Here is a 26,059-nt window from a genome sequence, read left to right as displayed (position 1 = left end):
AAGCTTTTTCATTTTTTGTTGGTAGCCATAGAGCAGCTCTAAATTGCAATTTTAAAAATTACTGTCAGTTTAGTAAATGTTATTTCTGCCTGGCATTAATTGTTTCTGTTGTGCATGAATACAAGCTATGCTGTTTAATTTGGAGACCTTGCTTCTCTGATGTTCTCATGCGCAAGTATTATTTCTTGTTTCAGGATTTTTTGGGACAAATCTTTGATCTAAACCTTGTTAGTGTTTCTTTTTAAACTATGCAATGCCTTACTCTACTGAATAACACACTTAATAGGGTTTGAGAGTTTAGAGAGAGTTTTGCATTCTTGAAATGTATGACTTACTGTAATTACAGTTGCTCATATTCTAAAGCAGGTCGTAAACTTACCTGGAGAGAGAGCAGAACATTTACAGGCAATATTTTACTGCTGACAGCTTAAAAGTTTGTTTATGCTAATCACTTCATAAATAGTGAGCAGTACTCCACTGGTGACTTACTGAGCAGTTTTGCAAATGCAGAAAATTTCTGCTTGATGTTAAAGAAAATGACATTACAAAAATATATTTATAAAGCACTAAGTACCCACTCGCTTTCTTTAACAATTTAAGAAATACTCAAGCTTAGTTGTTGTAATGATATATATGGCTAGTTAATATTTGCTGGTTTGAAAGCCTGTGAATTTGATTAAAGTCTAGCTGTCTAGCTTTGCTTTTAGCGACTAGAGGAGGTGTTCAGATATATCAGTTTATTGAAAGTTGAGCTGTATGAAAATGTAGAAGTTCAATTTCCTTTCCTTGAAAGAATTTAACTTTTTCGGTTGTTTTTTTTAATACAAAGAATGTGAACTAAAAGGGATTCAAACTCGGATCAAATTTCTGGTCAGAACACCGACTGATTTTGTATTTGTGTGCATAAATGAAAGAAGACCTGATTTTTAATGTTTGGTTCAAAGTCATATATGTGTAATGCTAAATAATACTGAGTTTATAAATAAGAGGCTTTTGTTACATTTTCTAAAGTTCTGATACATTCGTGTAATTTTTTCTTCCTTTAGCCTTTGAGATCTTGCTTTTCCATAATGATGCCACAGTATGCACTGAGAGGTAAACTGACTGTCTCTGTTACAGAAATAAGGAAGTATGCTGTTGTGTCTTCATGTATACTGGATGAGTCTATATGCTGGGTAGTTTGTTGGAAATGATTTTTAGGTATTGCAAATTTTATTTAATACTGTATAATTTTTTAAAAATCCTTTTAAGTTTTGCTCTCCTTGCTTGCTTCTTTTCAGCCCCTTAAAGACTTTTAAAAATGGCATGAAGTAGGGTTTTATTTAAGTGACAACAGGTGAGTAGAGGGATGATTAGGTTTAAGGAAAAGGTGTTCCAGATTCATGAAGGATGGCTTTGAAGTGACGCATTTAAGTCACACTGGTTTGTGAAGTGACTGGTGCCTGTAGGTACACGTTCCCCAGGTGTGGAGCCTGGAGTGGGAGCTGTGGCTGCTGGTGTCCATGGAGGAGGCTGCACAGGTTCTTTCCTTGAAGGGCTCTGCAGCAGTGGCAGTGGCAAACAGCAGGAGGAGAGGAGCGGGGAGCGTGGCCAGCAGTTGTGGCTGATGTCTCGTGTGTTTCTAAGTGTAATAACGCATGAATGCTGATGGGAAAGCCAGCGTAAGACTTGTACGAACGGCAGCATTGGCAGGGGGGAGTATTTCCTAGCTTATACTGTGCCTATCTTCTGTCTATAACTGTTCAAACTATGTGTAATTCTTTTTCACCCTTGCATATGGAATTTTAATCTTGAAGCATTGGTAGAAGAAAAAAGGGGCAAATACAACTCCTTGTTCACATTAAGCCTGAAAAGTATCTGCCTTTATTTGAAGCTAAAACTGAGAGCTTCATTGATGCTTCCAAGTGGCTGTTTTGTTCGATTCCTCCTCAGTGCAGCGTGTCTGTGTAAAAGAATAGTGTCAGTCCTTATCCAGCAGAGGTTGCCCATTGATGACTGTCCCACCCCTGAAGATGCCAATGGTGAGGTCTAAGTTACTGCATTTGTACCGTTGGTAGGGTCAAAAAAGCTAATGGGCTCTAAAATTGCTGGCTCTTGTCCTGCCTTAGATGCAGAGTCGTTGAGAGTAAAACCTGAATCTTTTTTGTGTGGACTGAACCCACAGTCTCCTCTTTCCTCAGGCTTCTTTTAAATGCTACATTTATCTCCATAGTTCTGTTGTGTTTTTATGAGCAGGCATGCTGTCAAGGTAAACTTGCACTGGGAAGCCCTAGATATGCATACGTATTTTTTTTAAGGACATTTGGCTTACTTGAGTGCCTGGCTAACAGTGAGAAGGATAATGGAGATGCATGGCAGGCAAAAGAAGGAGCGATTTTGACATTTTCTGTAAAATGCTGTCTTCTTGGAAATACAGCAGTGCATTCCCTTTGAATAATTCTTTCAAAATAGAAAGAGAAAAGTTAGGCAGGAAAAATGTTTTCCACCCTGTTTTCTGACACCTGGTATTACATACTAGCAGTGCAGAGAAGGTGAAGACTTAGGCTTGTCTACTAATATAATGCTTTCTGACAAAGGGCTTGCGCAGTGGGAGGTGGCTAGTAGAAGTGATTTGGGCATTAACAATAAAAACTTCAGTAAGGAATTAAAGGCAGATAAATGCTTTCCATCAGATTTTTAAAAAAATGAATTCATGTAAGGGATGGAAATCAGAGAAGGACTAAAACTCAGTTTACAGAATGAATTGAGACATAAGTGATGTAGATAATACAGGAGTATTACATAAGTTCAGGAGTGTTGATGTCCTTTGAGTGCTCTTTGGATTGAAGACATTTTGATGATTAATCCAATATTATCCTAGGTTTGTGGATTCCCCCCCCCTCCTCCCCATTGCTTTTTCCTTAATTTGCAGCAAATGGTTTCTCACTGGATTCTGTACTGACAGTCCCTTAAATACTTTGGTCATTTTCTGTCTGTGACTGAAAACCTCTGTGCTTATCTCAGTCTTTATAACTTTGTTTTTCATTCTGCTGTTTTGTGCACTCTAATGCCATTGCACTTCAGCCTTGCTATTGCATTTCTCTGTTTGCTCATATATTCCTGTCCTTGTTTTATTTCATTTTCCCTTCTATTTCTAGAAGCTGCTCGATTAATTTCTTAACCGCATCTTTCTCACTCAGCTTGCTTGCCAAGGCACATGCACAAGAATGCTTGAGATCTGTCCTTGCTATGTAATTTTATCAGAATGTGCCTGGAGGTGTTTTCCCTGTGTTTACTGGTGGTTTTCTTCTTTTCTGTGTTGGGTGTGCTGTGGGTTGAGCCAGCCTGGGGGAGGTGAGTGCAACATATGGGACTCTGTCTTGGTTAGCAAAGGACACAACTGCCTTGCTTAGCATTTGCCACTTAAGTATGTGAGGTGATGGAAAATAGTTCCTAGATCTGCCCCTGCAGAAGAATTTGCACTTTGTTTCAGGTTGGCCCTGTCCTGTGTTTGAGGTAACTGGTTTTAAGTTTGCTGTGGTTCAGCAACATGTAGTGGTTGTTAGATAGAGGCTTAGAAATACTGTTCTTGAATGTTTTCTGTGACAAAACGTACAATTGATGAGCTAATTTAATAGCAGCTTTAAATTGAATCCTTAGGTGTGACTGAGTTCTAAGTAGCACCTCTTCGAAACTGTAATATATTGTGTTCCTGCAGTTGGATTTGCCTCATTTCAAACAGCTCTTTCAGAACTTTCAGTTGTCTTATATTTTTAACAGGCTGGTGGGCATGCTGTAAAACAGCCTATCTGGTACAACACAAGCTAATGAAAAGCTGGAATCCTTTTTATGTTCTCACAGACGCTCCGGTTGTGCTAAACTTGATGACTATCACTGCAGGGTTGGAATCTTTATTACTGCACCAAGTGCAATCTGGTACTTGGAACAAAAAGATAAAAACCATTCGCTGTTCTGAAGTAATCTGTAAAAACAGTTACTTTGACTCTGCATCACCTTCCATGATTTATTACTTGCAGTGGAAAAGCTTTGAATTTTTGGGGAAGTCTGTGAAAGTATAAAGTATTTCAAATTTATTTGATGGCTTAAAAGGATTTCTATTCTTAATCTTGATGATCACTTATACTATGAATGCTATTGTGTAGCAAAACCTGCTTATTTTATGGTAGTATTCAGTTTTATTTATAACTCCTTTCAAGTCTCAGTCTTGAGTTTTTGTAATAACTGTCCAGCATGTTCACAGACAACACACACGTGAAATAGATTCATCAGTCACTGGCATTTTAAAAAACTTTTAATTAGCTTTAGCCATGGTCTTGCACTGTATAAAGTTTTCATCATCCAGTCCATCATCATAGTGCTTTGAAGTTTCTTGAAGTTTCAGTAAAGGATCACAGTTTCAGGAAAATACCCATCTGTATGATACTTCTCTTTTTATATGTGATATATATGAGTATTTTAAATCTTTTTTTCATGTAAGTAGAAGAGTCAAGAAATTCCAAGTAGATAACCTGCTTTACAACTGTTATTTCTTTTATGTCACAGTGGAAAAATGTAGATTCTAAAAATGTTACCTTTGACAAAATTAATCGTGGAAAGAGTATGCACATATTTGAATTAAAAAAACTCCTCAATGTTTTGGTGATGTGAGCTTTAAACCTCATGGAAGTTGCTTGAAAGGAAGTTATCCATGAACATAATTCAGAAATTTGAATGTATTTGCCCATTATTATTTGAAAAGTTAATGGAGAAGGATAATAAACTTGCTGGCTTTGTTGCTTCAAGGCTAGATGCTTGAAATGAGTTTGACTTGAACACAGTCAAAGTTCAAAATACTACATGCTGCAGGAGAAAATCACAGTAACACACACAAAAAAGAAAGTTTGTTTTTGCTGTTTTACACTAGTTTAACCAATCTGTCCCTTCCAGTTTCTAAACCCTACAAGAATGTGGCTCATTGCTTTTATCTGCAGTTAGCATTTCCCTAACACTTCTCTGTGCTCTGTTACAAGTCTGTTACAAATCATAGGGCAGGGGTATCAGTGAGCACTCGGGCCTTGTGCAGATTTTTTACATTAGTATTTTGTTCCCTCTTCAACTGTAGTTGTGCAAGATAATGTGTTTTTCCCAAAGGTATTGAAGTTGATGATTGTTTAACTCTGTGCGAGTGAGGCAGGGTGAGTAAGTTATGTATAAAGAGTCTTCCATTTTTCAGTAGTGTTTCTTGGGGGGAAAAAGAAATAAAGCACTCTTAATATCTTTATGAACTGTCTACAACAAGGAAATGAAAGTTTGCATTTGGTGTTTTTACTACTTCTATTTAACTGTTGTTTTCACACTACTCTCTTACAGATAGTTTGTTAAACACTTGCAATTTAAAATCAGCAAGATAGTTATATACTAATACAAAAAAATCATCCTTTCCAAAAAAAGAAAACCCAAATGCCAACAACAACCTCCCCCCTAACTTGTTGTATTACTGCTCCACAGGAAACTGTTGTGCTGAAAGGAAGAATTAACTGGTCTTTCAACTTCAGCCTTTTTATTGTGAGAGGGGAGATCACAGAAGTGTTACCATGGGGAGAACAGCAGCGAAAGGTAAGGCCTGGTAGCTTTAATTCAAGAGGAAAGAAAGTGGGGAACCTGCTAAATTCTCTTTTTGGAGCTGGTGGGATACAACAGGACAATTTGCCATACTGTTAGATTAAGGAAGACAGTTTGTGATATCTTCTGAATACAGGTAAGTTCAAACTTCACATTGTTTTAGAATACATGTGCTGAATTTGGCTGTCTCGAGTTCCACAAGTTTAATGAAAAGAATTCTGTCCTGTGACAGCCTTGAAATCATTACTGCACTCTGAAATTGAGGAATGTGTCTAGATGTGCTGTTAAATAAAACGTAGGGCTTTATTCTGGAGTTGCCTATAATTTAGCAGGATAATAACTAAGTAGTACAAAGAATCAAATTTTATCACAATGAATGGCATTAGCAGCTGTCTTTTGAAGATAAAATGAACGTTTTAAAAGAAATTCATCCACAAGTACACGGTGTACCGCAAAGGTGTGATTTCTGCTGTGTCATGTCTGCAGATGTTAATTGTGAGTTCACAGCTAAAATAGGGAGTGAGAATTAGGAAGAAACAAGAGTGTTTGAGCTGGTGAAACAAAAAAAAAAATATGAAGAGCAAAAGATCCACTCTCTGAAACCACGTTGCTGCTGCTTTGGAAGCTCCCAGATTGGTAGTCCTCCTCCATAAAAGGCTGCTAGCAGTTTTGTACTTTCCTTGAGCTTACCACCTTCAACCCAAGCTGCTTTATGTGCTTGTGTGTTCCCTTGGTAAATAATTGTCTTTTGCTAGAATAGATTTTCTGTAATGGCAGGAGTCATCTGTTTAATTGTCGCACCAGGAGTTTATGGAGGAAGCCTGACCCCCCTTCTCTTGTAGATTTTCTGCATGGCTGTTGTCTAAATATTGTCAAAGAGACTGGCTGTTACAAGCAGATAAGATAAGAATTCCACTAGGGAAGCACAAAAAGAAAGGAAAGGAGAAATTTTCATATTCACTCTGTCTGGATATCCTCAATTGTGTGCACTGAGGCTTGGTGAAAGGTGCTCACAACCCTGTGTGGTAGGCAGTGAGAGGAAGGCTCCTTCCTGAGCAATGGTAAGCGTTGGGCTTGTTTTAGTAAACTTCATTTGAGGGTGAGTAACTGTGTGGCATAGGAAGAGCAAAAGTTTTTGTCACCTAAAGGTATTTCACATACATCAGGAAAATACAGGGGGTTTGTTTGAGAAGAGTGGTATCCTGCCATGTTCTGAAGACCCAGAAGAGTTGAAGGTGGCTAAGGGATAGCTGCAGAAGTCTTGAAAGCATGACTGTGAACTTCATTTTCCCCACACTGCACAACAAGCAAATAACGAGTCTTAGAAGACAGCACATTTATGGCTTCCCTACATGTAGCACACTATTCTGGGACGAAAACTATTGCTGTTAAAAGACATGATGTTTGCCATCCCTTAAACAAAACAATCATCTAGTTTGCTGAAAGGTTAAGTTTTTTAGAAAGGAGTTGCAAAGTTTTAAAGCTTCTCAGGCAAGAAACTGGAGTTCAGTATGGGAGCTTATAAGAGGAAATGCACATTGGTCACCAGGATTATCTTTGCCCAGAGCTTTACCACTGCCTTCTCTGATTATTTTTGTTTATTTGGTATTCACATGTCAGTCAGGATAGCTTTGTCCTTTTTTTTTCCCTTTGTCTCTAATTTCTTAAGTGATAGATGTGGTTGCTCTTGCCTGTCTTCTGTTGAGTAATCTTATCAGCAAAACTGTGTGGTTAGAGATAGGGTGGGAGTAATGTAAACACACGGAGTTTTGAATCAGTAAGTAGAAAGCACTATGTTAAATAATCTTACTCTAATCTTGGCTTGTATCTAAAGCTTTAGTTTATGAAGTGCACTCTAGAAAAGAAATTGTTTGTGAACAATAGAATATGTTGCTTTTGAAATTTTAGTAAATGCTGTACTCTAATCTTGCTGCCCTAGAAGAAAGTAATCTTTCATAGAGTATTTAGCCTTTACATGGTATAGGCTAAATATGTATAGATACATAGCAAATATATAAATGCTATGTACTTATATGTAAAACTTTATTTTCAAAACTTTTTTGAAATAGGTATCCTGTTCTTTTCTTCATTGTTTTTTTAGAGAGCTGAGTAGCATTTGATTAAGTCCATTTGATTAAGCAAAATTTCCTTTTTGCTCTTGTTTTGGCAAATGATCTGACACATACTGTGTTTTACACTGAGGAATAAACTGAAACTTTTCCCTTTAAAAGTGGACGGGGGAAGATAGATTATGAATTAAGCTGACCTATTTTTGTTACCATGAGCTTCAATACAGTAGGACTCATAAGTCTCTTCTGTCTCCAATATATAAATAGAGTTGCTATTTTCAAGTCAATTTTTCAGGTTTCAAGGAGTTAGCCATTGAATGTGGCTAGGAGCTGAATGTGCAACGGGATGAAAAGAAAATACTCTTTGTACATGTACATTTATTTACAGGTACATATTATGTCATTCATTACCTCATTTTTTGAGGTTTGACCTCAAAGTTTGACCAAGCTGAGGATCATGTGCAGAGAGAATCATCTTGTTCAGCCCAGTGGTTTGAATAATAGCCTTCTGTCTAAATTTTTTTCTGTGGTCTTTAGAAACTAAATTTATTAAAATATAAAATATTAAAATTTAAAATATAGATTGGCATGCATTAAAAAACTCCATGTGTTTATAAAAGATTAATATTTATAAAATTGTTTTTTAATAAAATACTACTTTATTTGTAGGTTTTTAGGAAATAAACCATATTTTTTTATCCAGCCTAACTGCCAACATTGGAAAAGGCACCCCTGAACGAGGCTGGGAAGTATAGACTGTGAAGTAGTGACTCTGGAATACAGACTGGGGGAAGGTTTTCTGGGGTGGCAATAGATAGATTCAGGGTGTCTGATGTGGAAACAGGTAATTCTTCCTGCTAGTAGCTTTGCATCTGTTTAGATAAAACACTCCAGCTTTGTAGTGGTATTCCCAGCTTCCCACTGATGAAGGTTGGAATGCATAAAAGCAAGGGGATCCTTTGAAAGCAATCTTGGTTTTATTCAGGCTTGTTCTTGGATGCTTCTGCATATGCTGTGTGAGATTTATTTGTGTGTTTTAAAGAGGAGATTTCCTACCATCAAAAACAAGTGATAGTGACAGTGCTTTGTATTTACTGTGAATGAAAATGCCTCCACCTCAGATGAAATAGTTGTTTAAAATGCTATTGAGAAATCAGCTTATTAATATAGTCATCTCTTCTTTTCTTGTAGTTTTCTAATGGCTGATAAGGAAAATATGTTGCCAAGAGTGTTTTGTTTCAACGTTCATATTTGCTGTGATATTTTTGAAAGAGACACTAAAGCTAGCTGTTACAGGGAATTAATAATTTGTGTAGTGATTGTCAGCAAGAACACATGTGGTGTCCAGGCTGCAGTTTTTCACATTCTTTCACCTGTTCTTGATGTCTCTCATCATGAAGAGCTGTCATCTTGTTTTTAATCTGGCACTGTTTGGTGGATACTCGTTCGTGACTCTGTCCTTTCAAGCTTTGGGTGTTTGCAAGAAGCAGTTATTAGTTCTCCTCTTTCAGTGGAGTTCCACATAAGAGACTTACTGATTTCCTTTTTGGACATAGTCAGATTGGGAACTTACTTGTTCTGCAAGCTGACAGCCTGATGTCTGCCTCGGTACCATGACGGTTTTGACCAAAGTTATAGAATGTGGCAAAAGGTCCTGCTGTTGATGGCTACCTCCTAGTAGAAAATTAGCTGAATTCAGCTCAATCCCAAAGAGGCTGGATGAAATATATTTTCATAGGATGTAGGATGCAGAAGGTGAACGTTAGCCTTGCATCTTTTCATTGTTACTGAACTAGTTTTAGCATTATCCCTTCTGAGGTTCCCACAGGTAGGTATCCATTTGAATGGGTTATAGCCCTACTGCTGAGGAGGTACTGGGGTTAGATCTCTGTAGGGCCTGTCCCAAATAATTTCAGCAGTTCTATCTGAAGTTCACCTTCATAAGCATTTTTTTTTCCAGGAACCTATATAATAGAAAATTTTCCGAAGCAAACTTCTTTTAAAAGAAAGAGCATGTAAGTCAAGAAAGAAGATTAAGTCAAGGAGTAAACATAGCATTTTGTTTCCTTTTCAAAGGACTTGTAGTTCTGCCCATGTCTGCTTTAGGAGAAAAGGGTGATATTTTTGCAGTGTATTTTGAGCAGTTATGTAAGCTGTGCATTGATTTTGTAGGACTGTGAAGTCTGGATTATTCTTGGAAGGTGGTCCTGAGTACACTAACAGCTTTAATGACCCTGACTCACCTGGGACCTTCCCCTGCCCTGTCCAGGACCCTGTGTCAGCCCCTGCCCCAGCGGTGCTGCAGCAGGGCCAGTCTCCAGATACCCACAGCCCTGGCCCCATGTCCCATCCCAGCCCCAGCCTGTCCCCTGGGATGGCACCCAGTGCGGGGGCTGCCCCCAGTGCCACCCCCCAGTAACTCCTGGACAGAGTGATGGGGTGGCTCTGGATGGTGAGGCCCTGCCTGGCCACCCCCAAAGGCACCCTGGCCATTGCTGTGCTCCAACCAAAGGAGCATCACATCCTGCCAAGCGCAGAGCCACGTGGATGGCTTATCCTCTCCTCACTGGACTGGTAGGGCAGGATTTTGGGACTGGTGATAGAGGACTGTCATGACTCAGCTCTTGCATTATGTGGCAATTTCCTGATAATGAAAGATGTGAGATGGAAGTGCTGAACGCCACACGTTACTTGTCAGTATGTTTCAAGAAATGATTTACTTACAGAAAAGAAACAGGGCTAAGTCTTTGCTGCAGAACAACTCATTGTATTTCAAGTGTTTCTGTCACCAAATGCCTCACATTCTATGTCAGGAGTGCTTTTATTTCAGGAGCAAGCCAATCAGTAGCTGTAGACTTAAAAGTGAGTGAATACAGCTACTAATAATTGACTTCTAATGCGATATTGCAGTAAAAGTGAGCCTTCCCTTCACCTGTACCAGTTCAGGCTCAGTGGGATAACCCAAGATATGATCTAGGCACAAGCCTAACTAGAGGAGCAGCTCTGTTCCCTGTAGTGAGGCATTTGCAGGGCAAGAGAGTTAATTCTCCTATGCAGATCTTGGTAAAAACAAAAAAGCTTTTTAGATCTGAAAATGCACTTGCATTTTTGTTGTGAGATCAATATCGTGTTTGAATTGCACTCAAGTTCAGGAGTGTCAAAAGCAGGTCACCAAACAAGGTATTTTAAAAGGAATGAGTGGAACTGTCTCTCTCAGTCTTCTCCATTATAGCTGCCCAGTTCTCCTGCATTTCTCATCCATGCTGAAATCCATCAAAAATGAAATATGGCAGACCCCTGAGAGTGTGCCAAGATTAATGACAGAGAAGGTAGATTCTTCTAAGTGATTATTTTAAATAACTGATATGTGCTGAGAAAGCTGCTTTGAGTATTGGAGAATTTTATATTGAGAATTTTGATTATTAAAGAATCTCAATATAGAATGAAATCTTTAACTCAGAAATATGGTTTTAGGATGGGTTTGTTTTTTTCCTTGTTTATCAGTTCACAGTGATCTGTGTATAACCAGATGTGTAAAGATATGCAGTGATCTTTAGGATCTCAAATTTTGTGTAGGATGAAGTAAAACTGTTTAAAAAATAGGACAGGATTGCTGTCTGTGGAGCGGATGTTCTGTCTTCTGTGACTAGATTTATTCTAATAATTGATATAAAGTAGTCAAAAGTTCTGCATTTTCATGCTGTAGTTTTCAATGTATTTTGAAGGGAAAATAGTGTGGTGATTAAATTTACATACCTTTTTGATTATGAATAAAATAAAGTCAACAAGATATTCTGTATTGTTTGAGAGCATTCTGTGTTATGCTGGACATAGTTATGATGTGAATATTACATTTATTATGTAATGGAATCTTGTCTTTTAGATTCAAAGAATATTAAAAAAGAGAAAGATGGAAAGAATCAGCAGGCAAACAACCCATCTTTAAAAAGTGGTAGGTATTGCAGCTGTCAGGTTCTTAGCTAAGGTACTCTAAAAGAAAAAGTGTGTGTTTGGATTGTATTATTTTCTGACTTCTTTTTCTTGTTGGAATCTCTTGGATTATTATGGTGGGTAGTTAAAAACATACCTTTACTTTTGTCCAGCTGTTAGGAAAGTATGTTTTGATATAGAAAGTGATGGTTGGAACTGCTTGAGTTGAACCGGCTAGTTTTACTACCCATAAGTTCTCTTTGTATGTATAATCAAAGATGCTGTGTAAACTTTATTATTTTTAAACTGTTACTGATTTGTCTGTTCTTCTCATCATGTATTTCTCAGTCTCATGCCTTTTCTGCTGCAGTTACCTTCTTTTTCCTTACTGTGTTTCCTGGTGCCAAAAGAAGGATTTTCAGTTTAATAGTCTTGAGTTTTTGGGTTTGCTAACTGGATTAAATTGCCTGAGATTCTAATTTGACTTTAAATAATTGATTTGCAAGCAGAATTTGTGGGTTTTTTTAGTAAACTGAAGAAAAATGCACATTTACCTGAAATGATCCAGATTCTTGGCTGACTTAGCCTCTACTATGCACAGCAGGTGCCATAAGGCAGTGTATATATGAGATTGCTGTCGGGGTAGCTTCTGTGGTGGGCTGCAGTGAGACAACAGCAACATCCTTAGATATGCTTTGCATGTTCACGTTGTTTGTTTGAATTTGGGACAATAAGAAATGTCATAAGCAGCATTGACTAAAGTACAAAATCTCTTCCGGAGTTCTGGAAAAAATGACACTGAATTATTTGAACTCTCACTCTGCTCACTTTTCTGTGCCCTCTGACTCCTCATAGATGGTCTGGTTCTTCTTGGGTACCAGTGGAGACAAGTAGCATAGTCACTGATCAAACATGCCAGGATACATTAGCTGACACATTAGCTGGGTAATTGAGGTAATGACTTTGCGTAAAGGATACAATACAGTCATAGTGCAGCCTTCAGCTGTTACATTTGCCAGAGCTAATTTTTTCATTTATGGGATGGGATTCTGGCCATCACAGAATGGGTAAGGTTGGGAGCAGCCACTGGAGGTCATCTTAGTCCAACCTGCTGCACAAGCAGGATCTCCTAGAGCACATTACTTGGGATTATGTCCAGAAAACTTACGAGGAGGAGAATCCACAACCTGTGCAGGCAACCTGCCATCTTTATTTGTCCCTGTTAATTTGAGCCAGAAAAGGAAGCATATTTGTCTCTTTTTCCCTCTTCTGCACTCTAAAAGGAGCTCCAGTCAAACTGGACTCAGTGTGTCTGTTTTAAATAATGTTCTCTGACATGACGGAGTGCTGTAGACACCCCCCACCAGCAAAGTGCTCTTCCTATGTGGATAAGATAACCATATTTCATGAGTCACTGGAAGATGTCCCTGCCTCCTCCTGCAGTTGAGAGCAAGGTGTTGAAAAAGCTTTGTGGAGAAGCAGTGCTAAGCAGGCAAGCCTTACTCTGTGTTTTGTGTTCTTGGCTTGGTCAGTGCTGTTTAACCTAGTGTCTGGGAGCTGAACTTCCTCATGAAATCTAGGCTCAGCTTTGTCAAACAGAGAGGAGTTTCTTTGAAGATCTCTGATTTTCTACAGGTGAAATAATTTTTATTCTGTGTTGCTTGTTGGTGGCAAAGGAGCAGAAAGAGCTCTTGATGCTAGATGAAGACGCCATACAATGCTTTGGGCTAACAACTAGGAAGTCTCCAGAATTTCCAGGGAAATGTGTGATAGAAAAATTAAAGAGAAGATGCAGAGGTGTGAGAAGAACAGGTTAAAAAAATAGACTGAAGCGAGTAGAGATAGACATGAGGAGGAGAAAAATTTTAGTTGAAGGATCACAACATGTAGAAAGAGGTACAAAGTATAAAGCGGAGTATGAAATACCTTACACTTAAAGTGCTGTATTTGCAAGAGTGTGTGAACAAAAATTATAAGGAAATCTCATCTTTGAAGAAGAAAGATTATGGGATGAAGACTAGAAAAGAGGCATTTCCATGTCCGAAGTCTCAGATGGGTGCCAAGGGAACCTAGGGATGATCTGAGAAGACATGACGTGTTCCGTCTGCCCAAACAGTATTTAGGCTATGTTGATACTGTGTTATATTAACCTGAATAAACCAGAACCTTAAATTCTACCAATCTGCCAGTGACAATTCATAGTTTAAATCTTCAGTTAAAATTTTGTAAAACTTCTGGCTTTCACTAAACTGGAGAATTACATATGGTGAAAAAAGATGGGGAGCCCTTCGACAAACCAGACATTCACTTATTCATGGCAGCAGATGTGACGCCTCCAGGGGTGCTGAGGCAGGGGACTGATGTTACAAGGGGGCTTCTCACTGCTTTTGGAGAACTTGTAGTGCTTGAGGAAGTTTCACCATGACTGGAGAAGGTCAAGTAGTACACACTGTCAAGAAGGACAAGATGGGAGCACCTGGGGAATTACAGGCTGGCCTGCCCCATCTAAGTCTTCAGGAAGACTATAAAGAAAATATTTCTGGAAACCATTTCCAAGCAAATAAAGGACAACAATGAGGTTTGGAACAGTGGATGTAGATTTGTCAAGTGTGTGAACTGTGCATGACTGATTGCCTTTTGTGCTTACTTACTCTGGAAACAAGGGAGAGCAATGGATGTTGTTCAGCGTCAACTTTAGCAAAGCTTTTTGTACAGTTTCTGTAGCGTCCTTTCAGGCAAACTGGTGAGATGTGGTTTGGATGGGTGGATGAAAAATTAACTGGACTGTCAAGCTGTGCAAGGACACCTGTTAGATGGTAGCTAGTGGCATTTCTTAGAGGTCAGTATTAGGGTGATGCTGTTTAAGGCCTTACTGTCAGGTGGGGACGATGTACAGAACACGCTGCCAGAGCAGTTTGTGGGCAGCATCTGACGGGGAGGAGTAGCCAGGAGGCTGGAAGGCAGGGCTGCCCTTCAGATGGACTTGTCAGCGCTGGGGAAACGGAATGGCAGGACAGCGCTGAGCCTCGGAGGTGAATGGAGAGTCCTTCTCGGCCGCGGGCAGAGCGGAGCCCTGGGAAGGAATTGAGCACGGAAAGCCCCGAGCCCGGCAGGCAGCAGCGGAGCGTGGGCCAGCAGCGAGCTCTGGTGGCCAGAGAGCTCAGCTGCAAAGGGATCCTGCGGGAGGAGGCGCTCCCTGCTTTGGGGAATCTGGGAGACTCTTACCTGAAGGGCTCTCTTCAGTTTGGAGCTGCACAGTGCGAGGAAGGCTCTGCTGTATTGGAGCAGGCTGGCTTGAAGTCCTGCGAAAAACTGAAGAAGCTGGAATGCGAAAAACTGAAGAAGCTGGAATGCAAAAAACTGGTACTGAAACCAGAAGGAATGTTTCTTTTTCAGCTAAAAGAAAAGAAAGCTTATGTGGGAGATGGTCATGCTGTCTTCAGCTACCTGTCAGGTGGATGGAAAGGGGACAGAGCCAGGCTCCTCTCAGAGCCACTGAGGAAGGAGAAGTGACAAATACTGGCTGGAACATAAGAAATTCCTCCTTGATAAGGAAATCTTCACATTGAGTCTGATGGAACCTGCGGGAGGAGGTGCTCTCTGCTTCGGGGAATTTGAGAGACTCTTACCTGAACAGCTCTCTCCAGTTTGGAGCTGCACAGTGCGAGGAAGGCTCTGCTGCATTGGAGCAGGCTGGCTTGAAGTCCTGCGAAAAACTGAAGAAGCCGGAATGCAAAAAGCTGGTACTGAAGCCAGAAGCAATGTTTCAGCTAAAAGAAAAGAAAGCTCATGTGGGAGATGGTCGTGCTGTCTTCAGCTACCTGTCACGTAGATGGAAAGGGGACAGAGCCAGGCTCCTCTCAGAGCCACTGAGGAAGAAGTGACAAATACTGGCTGGAACATAAGAAATTCCTCCTTGATAAGGAAATCTTCACATTGAGTCTGATGGAACCCTGGAGGAGCAGGAAGCTGAGCTGGAGACCTCCTGAGGGCCCTTCTAGCTGGAGTTACTTGGGGATTGGCAGGTTTGACAAGAAATGATAGGGTATTGATACAGCATTGAGGAGAGCGTCGAGGGTCATTGACCCATGGGGTCAGTGCCAGTACTGCAGGCAACTGTGACATGAACTCAGTTCCTCCAGTTTTAAATTAGTCAGGCTTTTTGCCATTGCTGCTTGTTTTGAATCACTATTTAAGAGCCTCACTCCTATGCAGGTTTTAAACTAATATTTTTTTTTCATTTACAAAAGGCTTTAGTTACCTTCTGGCTTGGGTTTTGTTTTGTTCCATTTCCAGTATATGCTGGTTTGTTCTTCAGCATAAAATTTTCTTTTTCTCTCTAGTTTTCACTTTCCCAGTGGGTTATAAAGTTGTGGTTGTTGCATAACGGTCTTTTCTTAAGCTGTTTTATTCAGCCTGCAGATTTGAGTGTGAAGAGAAATGCACATTGAATTATTTAGTATGAGCTAATTTTCTTAAGGATTTCTACTTGTCAGAAGCTGCATATTTTCAGGATATTTAGAATTAGAAAGATGCATAACACAATTGCTTCTTTACCCGTGCACTCTGAGAATACAGAGAAGCTTCTGTGTAGATATTTTTTCAATGTGGTTGTCTTTCTAGAGATGCATCTTACATGTTGCAAACATACATGTGTCTCCTATTTCTATAACTGCAGTAATTAAATGATAATTAGCACCATCTCTGAGAGCTGGGCTCTAATTTAATACAGTGTATCTTCACAGGTGGAGAGCTTCTAATTTTAACTCCAGGACATTTCTGCTTGATACAAGAGCTTTTGATAGCCAGGATTTAAAGGAAAGAGCTAGGCAATGTTGTGTTCCTCTTGGCTTTATCTGTAGCTGGCTGCTTACTGTCTGTGTCTTTCTAGTAAATGTTCTGTTACCTTCTGTGTCCTTCTAGTGAATGTTCTCTTGAAAAAACAAAACTGATTCTTTCCCTCTGTATTTTTGGTCACCCCACGAAATTTACCATCCTGTTATTAAAATTCAGATCATTTGGGAAATGCTACCATGTAATTTTTTTGGAGGAGGTGAGTGGTAGTTTGGCCTGGTAAATGTCATGTCACTGAAGTATCTTTATTTGTACAGTCCTTTACACAATGAGGCTGTGCATGACTACAGGTTTTACATCGTGTTAGATCTGAGGCAGCTGGGACACAACTAATATTTTCTATTGACTAGATATAATTATGTAGAATTCGGTCCTTTACTAAAGTAAACTCTGATTAAAAAACTTTTTTTTTAAGTCAGAAGGCAACCTGGAATGACAGCTTTATTATTAGAGTCCAAGAAGAATTTTTATAAGATAAAACCTTGCTGTCAGTTCATAATATTTAATTTTTGCACCCTCTTTGGCTTGTTAATGAAAAGAGCAACAAATCTGGAGGCTGTTTTCTGGGGAAAGCTCTGAAGAGCCATTTCTACCTTCCTGAAATACAAATATATGCTTGAGTTAATGTAACCTGCCTTTTGTAAGGAATACAAAATCAGTTTTACTATATAAATGTGTGAATAAAATTTTAATTCCAAAAGAGGTGGAATTCCAAGATGTTGCGTACAAATGTCTTTGTTACCAGCCTGCATATATTCCAGACCACCAAATTAGCAGCTTTTGACATTTTACTCACTTGTTACTGACATCTCACATTGCTAACAAGCACATGGCTTCTGCAGTGGCAAGGACAAAGGACTCGTACACTTTTGAGTCTGTTTCACCAAAACCCAGGACCTCAGCAGGCCAAGGGGATGGTTCCCTTTTGCTTGAGACACTTGATATTGTCAGCTGAATGCTGTGCTACTGCAGGAAGACTCTGGGTTTGAGCCACCACACGTCTTTCAGAGAAGCTGTGTGCAAGTGCTGGAAAATGCTGCCATTTTCGGATCCTTTCTTTGCTTCCCCTCTCTCCTGAAAACTGTAGCCATGTGTTTGAGTGTCTGTGCCCAGTGGAGTTTTTGGAAGAATTACTGGCACACTGGGGCAAGCTCTCCATCATCTCCAAGGATTTTGCATTAGGCCTTGTGAGTGGCTGTTGCTGAGCCACTGGGTGGCATCACTGCATCATTTTGGGTTCATCAGTGCTTTATTCTTCAGGAACATCAGAAAGATGCCAGCTGCCCAAACAAGAAAAATAAGCAAAAGAGCTCACTCAGATAATTTAGTAACAAAAATATTAGCTGTGCCATTGCAGCTTTTCTCTTACACTTTATATTAAAATAATTAATATGCTTGCTTGTATCTTTGATGTTGGTACTTCATATTTTCCATTCATGCAAAATTGGTAACACTAATTAAATCAAATTCAGAATCCACCTGCCCATACACATAAATAATGACACTGTTAACACTGGGAAAAATACCATGATTATGTTACTTCAAATTGCCATATTGTTTATCTGTTTATGCCATATTACATGATAGTCTGCAAAAAGAAACCTTTATGTGACTTCAAATAAAAAGAGACAAAGATGCAGTTGGAAGGCTGTGCTAATCTTCTTGCTTTCTAGTGGATAGTGTAAATAACATATATTTCAACAGTATCCATGTGTCTGTGTTTTTCAATGTATATCATCTCAGTACTCTTATGAGGTTATCATATCAACCCTGCTGTTAGGGCAACTAAGATATAGAAAAGCTAATGTGATTTATATAAGGATGCTTGGGAGGTCCTAATGCAGAGAACTGAATCTAGATATTCTAACTTGGATCATTTTAAATATGGAAAAAAATTGAAGGAAGGTTTATATTAATTTTGTCTATTGTGTGTTCAGCCCTGTAAATTTTCATTACTTTTGAAGCTCCTTCAAGGTCTGTATGTATTTCAAAGGTGGAGTTTCCATTTGAGAATGATTCTGCTCTGAGAAAATGTATTTTACAAGATAGTTGGGTTTTCTGTCCCTTTCTTTCCTCAAATCTTCATTTAATTTAAATTCATTTTTTTTGTAAGTGTGCATATGTATTTTTTTATCTTGTGTCTTCCAGAACAGTTTAATTGGGATGATTATCTGAAAGAGACTGAATCAGTAGCTGCCCCTGTGCATTGTTTCAGACAGGTATGCCAGATACTGTTTTGCAAGTGTGTGTCTATTGTATGCCTGTTACAGGGTGATCCTAGAAAAACTTTCACATTTAGACTGCTTGCAGACTTCCCATTTGACTTCTTTTGATCTGTAGTTATCAGTAGCTTACAGTTTTGGCACTTACTAGCTACGGAAGTTTTTTCATTCTTGGTTTCTGCCTCAAGCCAAATTTTGAGGGTTTCATTAAAATTGTTTCTTTGAACTCTGTTTTCCTTTAAAAAAAGACTGGCTAATGAAAACAGATAGCCCTGTCAGTGTTCAAAAAATGTTTTCTACTTTTTTCAATAATCTTAGCACTACCATGGTTTTATTGAGAATTAAAAAATTGGCTGATTGTCAGAGGAGTCTTTGCCCCATTTTTGAAAGATTTCTTTCAATTCTGTTTAGCTATGACATGTGTGTGTAGTAGAGTTGAGTCACCACTTTTTTCCAGGGTCTCTAATGTGTTTAATTTTGTCTCTTTCTAAACAGAGTGCTTTCTACTTAGGGTAACAGATACTAAAATTAAAAAAAAAAAAAAATCAAGTGGTAAATATGGGAATACAAAGAAAATACTGGATTTATGATGAAGGGTGTTTATTTTACTATTTTGTATTACTCTATACCCTACAAGTTTGATCCCCCGTGCCTGATGGTTTAGTATGCATTTGCAGATGAAGTTTAAATCTATCATCTTGTGTAAGCTAATGTCCTCCAGTTGTTCAGCCCTCTGGAGACTGAGTCGATCTCTTTAGGCATCTCTCTCTGTTTTCCCAAGCTGAGGTGTATCTTGTCTGTGTAAAGTTAAATAGGATTCATTTTGGTCTGTGTGCCCCCACTGGGTTAGGAAGGTAGTTGCTAAGGAATTGGATTGTTCAGGTTCATAGAAGTGTAATAGGTGTGACAGGCAGTGCATGTCTAGTTTAGTGGCTTGGGCATGTTCTGAAATTGTTTTCTAGGGTCTGTTGGTGGTCTGATTGTACTGTGAATGATACTGGCCTCCAGTGGGGGCCCAAATAAAAAGCAGCACGAATTGAATAGTCTGAGAAGGAGAGGTACCATCACTCAGCGAGTCTGAAGCAGTTGCAGGAATGGAGAATTAGGAGAGAGAAACACAGGTGGTAGCATTTCCTCATGCTAGATCTCGAATCTCAGCTTGCTCTTTGCAGATGAGGGTAAAGGGCAAAGAGCCCCTGTCATGCTGCTTTTCAGTGAGAGGTGGCTGAAAACACTGGTGTCCATAGCTCTGAGTGGAGCTGCAGAAATTAATTCCACAGTATGTGTTTTTCACAAGGCACATATCTCAAACTCCTCCTGGGTAGAGGCATAGGGTGGTGTGTTGTCCCTGCATCTTTCTGAGGTCAGTGCCATACTCAAAGACCATAAACCACCATGACCAGAGTGTATGCTCCCAGGGAATGTAACTACTGCAGAAAGCTGCTCAAAAGCCTCTCCATGTGCCTTTCTTGCATCTTCCTCTCCCCGAGTAATGCTCAAGAAATCTGAACCGAGCAACCAAATGCTTTGAATAGAGGTGCTTAGGTGACATGCATTGACAGAGACAAGTCCATGTGACCTGGATTGCTTAAGTAGTGTGTGAGTTGAAAAGAAGAGCTTTAATTTATGTGCACAGCAAATTTCAAAACAATTTGCATATGCAGATTTTCACTTTTTCTGAGAGTCGATCTTTAGGTAGAAAGTGATATGCAGTGGTAATAGGTGAAGAGCTAGATCCTCTCACAACATAATGTTTGCAGATTTTAGAACCTGAAGTGCTTGTGCTTTGCCTAGGACTAATTTGACTTTTATTGGGTTACACATGAATTGTACATGTCATTATTACTCTGTGTAATGCAAAGAAATGCACTGCTGTGGCCAGCCAGAAAATAAAGTGCAGCAAGAAAATTAATCTGACAATTACATCCAGAATTTGTGACCTGTGGGAATTTTAAAAGCTTAAATTTTGTAGTAATTAAAAATTACCTAGAGAACAATAAATTAAAGCCTCTACCATAAATTAAGACACAGACAGATAATGGAAATAGATTAAAGTATTTATCTTAATTTAGAGGGTATTTTATCTGTTGATTTAAGTTGTTTTTAATAACTACTTAAAATTTCAATGCACTTCATATTCCTTTTTCTTGCCCTAAAACTTTTTCCCAAGCAGTTGAAAATTTTTATTGTCAAAGATCAGTCCCTTGTGGTTTGAGCACAACTTAAAGCAAAGCTCTTACCGAGTGAGGTTTTGTTATTTTATTTAAAGACAAACTAGCACGGAGGACTTACTTTTTTAGTAGAATGAATTGTTGTCTTGAGTTGTTGGTATTTAAACAAGCTCACCTTTTCCACAAACAAGGAAACAAACTTCCCACTTTCTCAATTTCTGTTGCTGTTCCTGGTTGTACAAAATAACAGCTTGACAAGCAATATCCTGAAATTGAATTGCTCTTTAAATTTAATATGCTCGGCTCCCGTTTCAGCCAGTCTGCTGTCTGAGTTCAGCACTGGCAGATGCTCTCTGAATTTTGCTTTCCTCTTTGGCTTTTGGGCTCAGGCTCCTCCAGGCCTCCTGCTGTTGATCTAGGGTGTGTTGTAAATACATGAATACATGTAAATACATGTGCACCTGCACAACACAGCAAGTAGAGCAAGATGTATTTTAGACATTTAAATGTGGTGGAGAAAAAATATCGCTAACACTTCCTGCAGGAGCAGATTTCTCCTGTCTTTTCCTGTGCCCACAGACAAGTAAGTGCACTTAGTCTGTGGGATCCCCAGCTGACCTGCTCAGGAATGCACAAGGGGACGTAGGAGTCCTGTGAGTGTGAATGCCTATGGTTTTGGGTATTCTACTGTGCCTCCCATATTAGAAGTCAGACTGTGTTGGTCTGCATAGGGTAGCTACTGGGTTTAAGTGTCACGGGGAAGGCTACTTACAGTTCTGGGTGTCTGTATTCAAAATCAACTTTGTACTGAAGAGTTGCAGAAAAGAGTTTCCAGGGTGATAGGAGAACAGTCATCATCTCCTAAGAGAAATTTCGGTGCTTTACTTATTTACATTGTTGAAAAGGTAGTGAGAAAGGGTCAGTTGTAGCTTTTGGTTTTATTTGCTATAGTGCAAAAATAAATTAAATTACAGTGTTGGCAGAAAATTCCATCAATAAAATTTAGGCTGGAAATGAGGAGACAAGTGAAGAGAATAGTGAGAGTCATTCCATCCCAGTTAGTGTTAATACAAAATTTTAAACATCATTACAAGTCATTTGCCTGCAATATGACAGAAGGCAAGTAATCAGACTGCAATCCAGTCAATCTCTGCCTGTAGTGTGTTGATACATGAGTAAAAAATACCCTTTTGTTCATCTTTAGCATGTGACAAAAAGTTCTTCCTACCAACCAAAGTGCATTTGTCACATTTCTTTTCCCTGTGCTAATGAAATTGGCATTGCATTGTATGTGATTATATTCAGTTCTCTACAAATAAGCACAAGCTACAGTTTTTGTCTTAGCATGGAAGTTTTATGTGTCTTTAGGACTGTTTTCTTAAAAATATTAACACTAACTCATTTTTCTGTCTAATTTCTTTATAATGTAAGCTTTTTTTGATACAGAAGGGTCCAAATTTTGTTTAGATTTCCAAAATATTATTACAATGAGGATAATTATTTCTTTTGAATTGGAAGCTAATAAACCTTGTGGTTGGGATTTTTTTTTAATGCGTTGGTCTATGTTTTGGTTTATGGGCTTTTTTGAGTTGAATGTAATGTTTCCTAATGTGCTTGTATTCCATTCACTTTACTCTTGTGTTCTTATCTTCATAAAAATTTCCTTGTTACCCTACTTAGCATCCTTATCTTTTTAGAAATCAATCATGCTTACGCAGTTGGTAGGTTATCCAGTTGTGTTTTCTGACTTGCTGCTAGACACTCAAAAGTTGAGAAGCTTCTTCACATTTTTATGCTAAGTTTGGAGGAAATAAAGCTGCCTATTGAACTGGCAAGTAAATTAAGCAGTATTAACAACTACAAGAATAAGTCTTTGACCTTTTATTGTAGTCTAGAATTCCGCCTACCAACGATTTCAAAGTTGGTATGAAACTGGAAGCGCACGATCCCCGCAATGTTACCTCAGTTTGTATCGCTACAGTCATTGGAATCACCGGTGCCAGGCTAAGGCTGCGGCTCGATGGAAGTGACAACAAAAATGATTTCTGGAGGCTTGTGGATTCCTCAGACATACAGCCCATCGGGACCTGTGAAAAGAAAGGGGGCATGCTCCAGCCTCCGCTTGGTAAGTAACAAAGCTGCTGAACAAATGTGTGTAGAGTATTGCTTTCAGAAAGTCAAATTTACCTTTTCGTCTTGGAAAATTCAATGGTATGAACAGCTCACCAAACCATTATTTCATTGAAAAAGAGGTAAGTAAACTAATCCTGGCTAAGTGAATTGTGGCTTTTTTCTTATTTTTTCATTCTTCTGACATAAGAATGAACAGTTTTGTTTGTCGTTGTTTTTTCTTAATAGGCCCTTAATATTAAATGTGCCCATTCTGTAAATGTTCCCTCACACACAGCCTGCCTTGTGTGTGTGTGTATACAGTGTTTTGTTGCATGATGCCATGTGTGCTCCTTTTGGGAGCCCTTGGAAAGAACTGGAAAAAGCCAAATTGCCCCTTTACTCTTCATCAGTGCATCCAAGCAGCTCACAAGAGGGCACTGGCTGCTACAGGCCTGGGAAGCTTCAGCAGGGCTGCTGAAAGCAGGGCACTCAGGATATTTCCTTTGGCACCTAGAGCAAATTGATTGTGTTCTAGGACAGGCAACATAATGTGGAGTAGTGCAGAATTGCAGCATTCTGCTCTGAATTTTTACTCTGAGGTAGTGAAAGCAGCACTCCAGAGCTCTAGCAAACTGCAGGCTTAGACTGCATGATATTCTTTTTGCCTCAGATCAGCATATGTTCAGAAATGTCAGATCAGTTTGTCATGGCTGGTTTGTGAGCACGGCGAACACTTGTGAACAAGGTATAGCTTTCTTAGGCTTAGAAACATCATGCAGAACTTCTTTTGCCTTCCATGAGCAGTATGAGTGACGACATCGTGTCTCTGCAAACTGGTAAATAGTGCTTGGGTTTAGACTTACTGAGGAAGTTTATTAAATTGGAAATTCCACAAAGCAATTCCTTGTTACCTGGTGAATGGTCAGAGGTAACTTTGACTGAACTGCTGGAGGTAGTAAAAATGTGACATTGCCTTTCTTTGCTGTGATTAACTTGTATATTTAGATCTGCATTCTTATACCATATTTGTCAATAGCTTAAAATTCTATGTATGGAAATATTTAAAGATTTCACAATGATCTGCAAATAGTTTTGCTTTTAAAAAAGAGGAAGAATAATGACCAAAATTTACCTGAACACTCTCCCTGCTTTTATCTTATTATCTTCTGTGATTTTTAGAAGATGCGAGAAATAATAAAAGTTATAAACTGTAAAATAATTTAAAAATTAGCTGTATACAGAAATTGGTTGCTGCTACTTTACCATCTTATAGCTTATGTACCTACTTTTGGTTTGGTGCCATCAGTAATTCTTAAGAGTATTCTTATTGGAGATTTAGTCAGGATAGGTATGCTTTCTCTCAGTAGCCTCTCAAAAAGGTTGTCATCCTGCTTTGGAAGCAAATTCCAGTTTTTCTGTTTGAAAGATGAGAAGTATAATTTCACTACAGTATGAATCTTGATTTGCTTGTAGAGAGACAGACACATGAACAGTTGTCATAACCATTAAGACACTTCACATAGATTATAAAGGCAGATTTTTGTGCTATTGTGGTCCTTCAGAAGCACAGGAAAATTAAAGCAACCAGAGTGCTAGTCTAGAAAAATATTGCTTATGATAGATACATTTTGAGCCAGAAGGGCTTTTTCCCCCTCTTCTTTCAATGAATTTATAGAGATTTTGATTGAATACACTAGAAATTCCTGACATCAGGGAAAAAGTTGGGTTTTCTTCTTTTTCCTAGAAGTTTCTCAGTTTAACCTCTCTGAAGTTCTTGATACAACCTTCTAGAATGAATGAAGTGATACCAGTATAAAAAATGGAAGAGTATGGCGGTTCCTTCAGCTGCACACATGTACCGGGTTAAAAAATACAGCTTCAGGAACACAACAGTTTTTAAAATGTGCTTCTAAGCCAGAGTGATGAACGAAACAACTCTGGTTATGTGTGATGGGGGCAGTCGATTAGTTAAGAGGAGAAACTTTCCATGACCATCAGTAGAAAGGTTGATGCCTTCTCGTCAGATACTGTTTCTTACTCTTCTGTGGTCAGGCTGCCTGCAGTGCAGCACCTAACAAGCAGCTGTTTCCCTGCATTCAGACATGTAGGTTTACCTGCCCTCTGAACAATTGCTGATTATTCAGAAAAGAATGCGAGTGCCGCGATTTTGGCCCTCCTGCCCTAGATTTTTCTGGAGATAGGCTGAATTCCAGCAATCAAACATTCTGGCATACCTAGATAAATTTTTGAAAAAGCCTTTTTTGGCAGTTTTACAGCATCCTGTTCCTGGGTAAAGCTGGGAGCTAATTGGGTGTATAATTACCTCCTGTTAGACATTTAACCAACGGATTTTTTTTTCCTTAGTAGTAGAGAACCTTCTGGATACTAATGTTCCACTTCTATCATAATAACTAACTAAAATAGTCCCTCCTACCTGATTTTTACATGGCTTTAATTATGCATTTTACATAAGGGTTTTGAGAAAGTGATTGCTGCACAAAGTGTTCCTGTTCCAGCCTCTGTTTTCCATAGCTTTTCCGTAGCTTTTTGTTGTTGAGAGCTTAATTTTCTGAGCAAATTACATTGCAGATAGCATTTTCTCTGGTTTTACCAGGACAACTTAAAGCCCAAATCAAGTTAATTGAAACTGTTGTTTAGTTGTCACTCCTCTGTCTTGCTTGTATCTATTTTCTGAGCTACCAAGTTGGGAATATTGTGTTTCTGTAACCGCACATGTTCAGGTTTTATGAAGACTCTGGTCTGAAACCAGGTCTGACAGTCAGCTCAGTGGTCCCCGAATTATGACACCATTTATCATACAGGAGCTCTGCAATAATTTAGGTGTTGAATAGGTAGTTCTGGCTTGAAAACTGTTTATTCTACTGAAGGTAGCTTAAAGCTATGAGCTCAAGAACCACTGTAGCATATAATCAAATTTTAAATGAGTGAATTATTTACCTGATCAAGAATTGCAGATATGGTCCACCTTTCTAGTTACAAATTTTTAAGACAATTCTTAAAGATCAGTTATGAGGGAACTCATGAGCTCTTGGCAGATTATGGTACTATTTGCTTTGTGGAAAAAATTCCGATTTGCTGT

General features: G+C 38.9%; 1 protein-coding gene across 10 annotated transcripts in view; it reads left to right on the top strand.

Annotated features, from left to right (window-relative positions):
- The window catches only part of SCML2 (Scm polycomb group protein like 2), a 76,189-nt gene that overhangs the window by 7,975 nt on the left and 42,155 nt on the right, over nucleotides 1–26,059 (top strand). For 5 of the 10 annotated variants that reach the window (XM_038134052.1, XM_038134021.1, XM_038133991.1 and 2 more), the window contains exons 2-5: nucleotides 5,488–5,595; nucleotides 11,554–11,622; nucleotides 18,603–18,673; nucleotides 22,738–22,972. In XM_038134052.1, the coding sequence (XP_037989980.1) occupies nucleotides 5,574–5,595; nucleotides 11,554–11,622; nucleotides 18,603–18,673; nucleotides 22,738–22,972 (397 nt within the window). In that variant the 5' untranslated portion in view covers nucleotides 5,488–5,573. Of the gene's footprint in view, nucleotides 1–5,487; nucleotides 5,596–11,553; nucleotides 11,623–18,602; nucleotides 18,674–22,737; nucleotides 22,973–26,059 lie in introns of those variants that run through there. The other 5 variants (XM_038134033.1, XM_038134043.1, XM_038134064.1 and 2 more) reach the window with 4 other exon arrangements.

Source organism: Motacilla alba, chromosome 1 (assembly GCF_015832195.1).
Source record: "Motacilla alba alba isolate MOTALB_02 chromosome 1, Motacilla_alba_V1.0_pri, whole genome shotgun sequence".
NCBI lineage: Eukaryota > Metazoa > Chordata > Aves > Passeriformes > Motacillidae > Motacilla > Motacilla alba.
The sequence above is the reverse complement of the archived record's forward strand: the minus strand, read 5'-3'. Positions and strand labels throughout refer to the sequence as shown.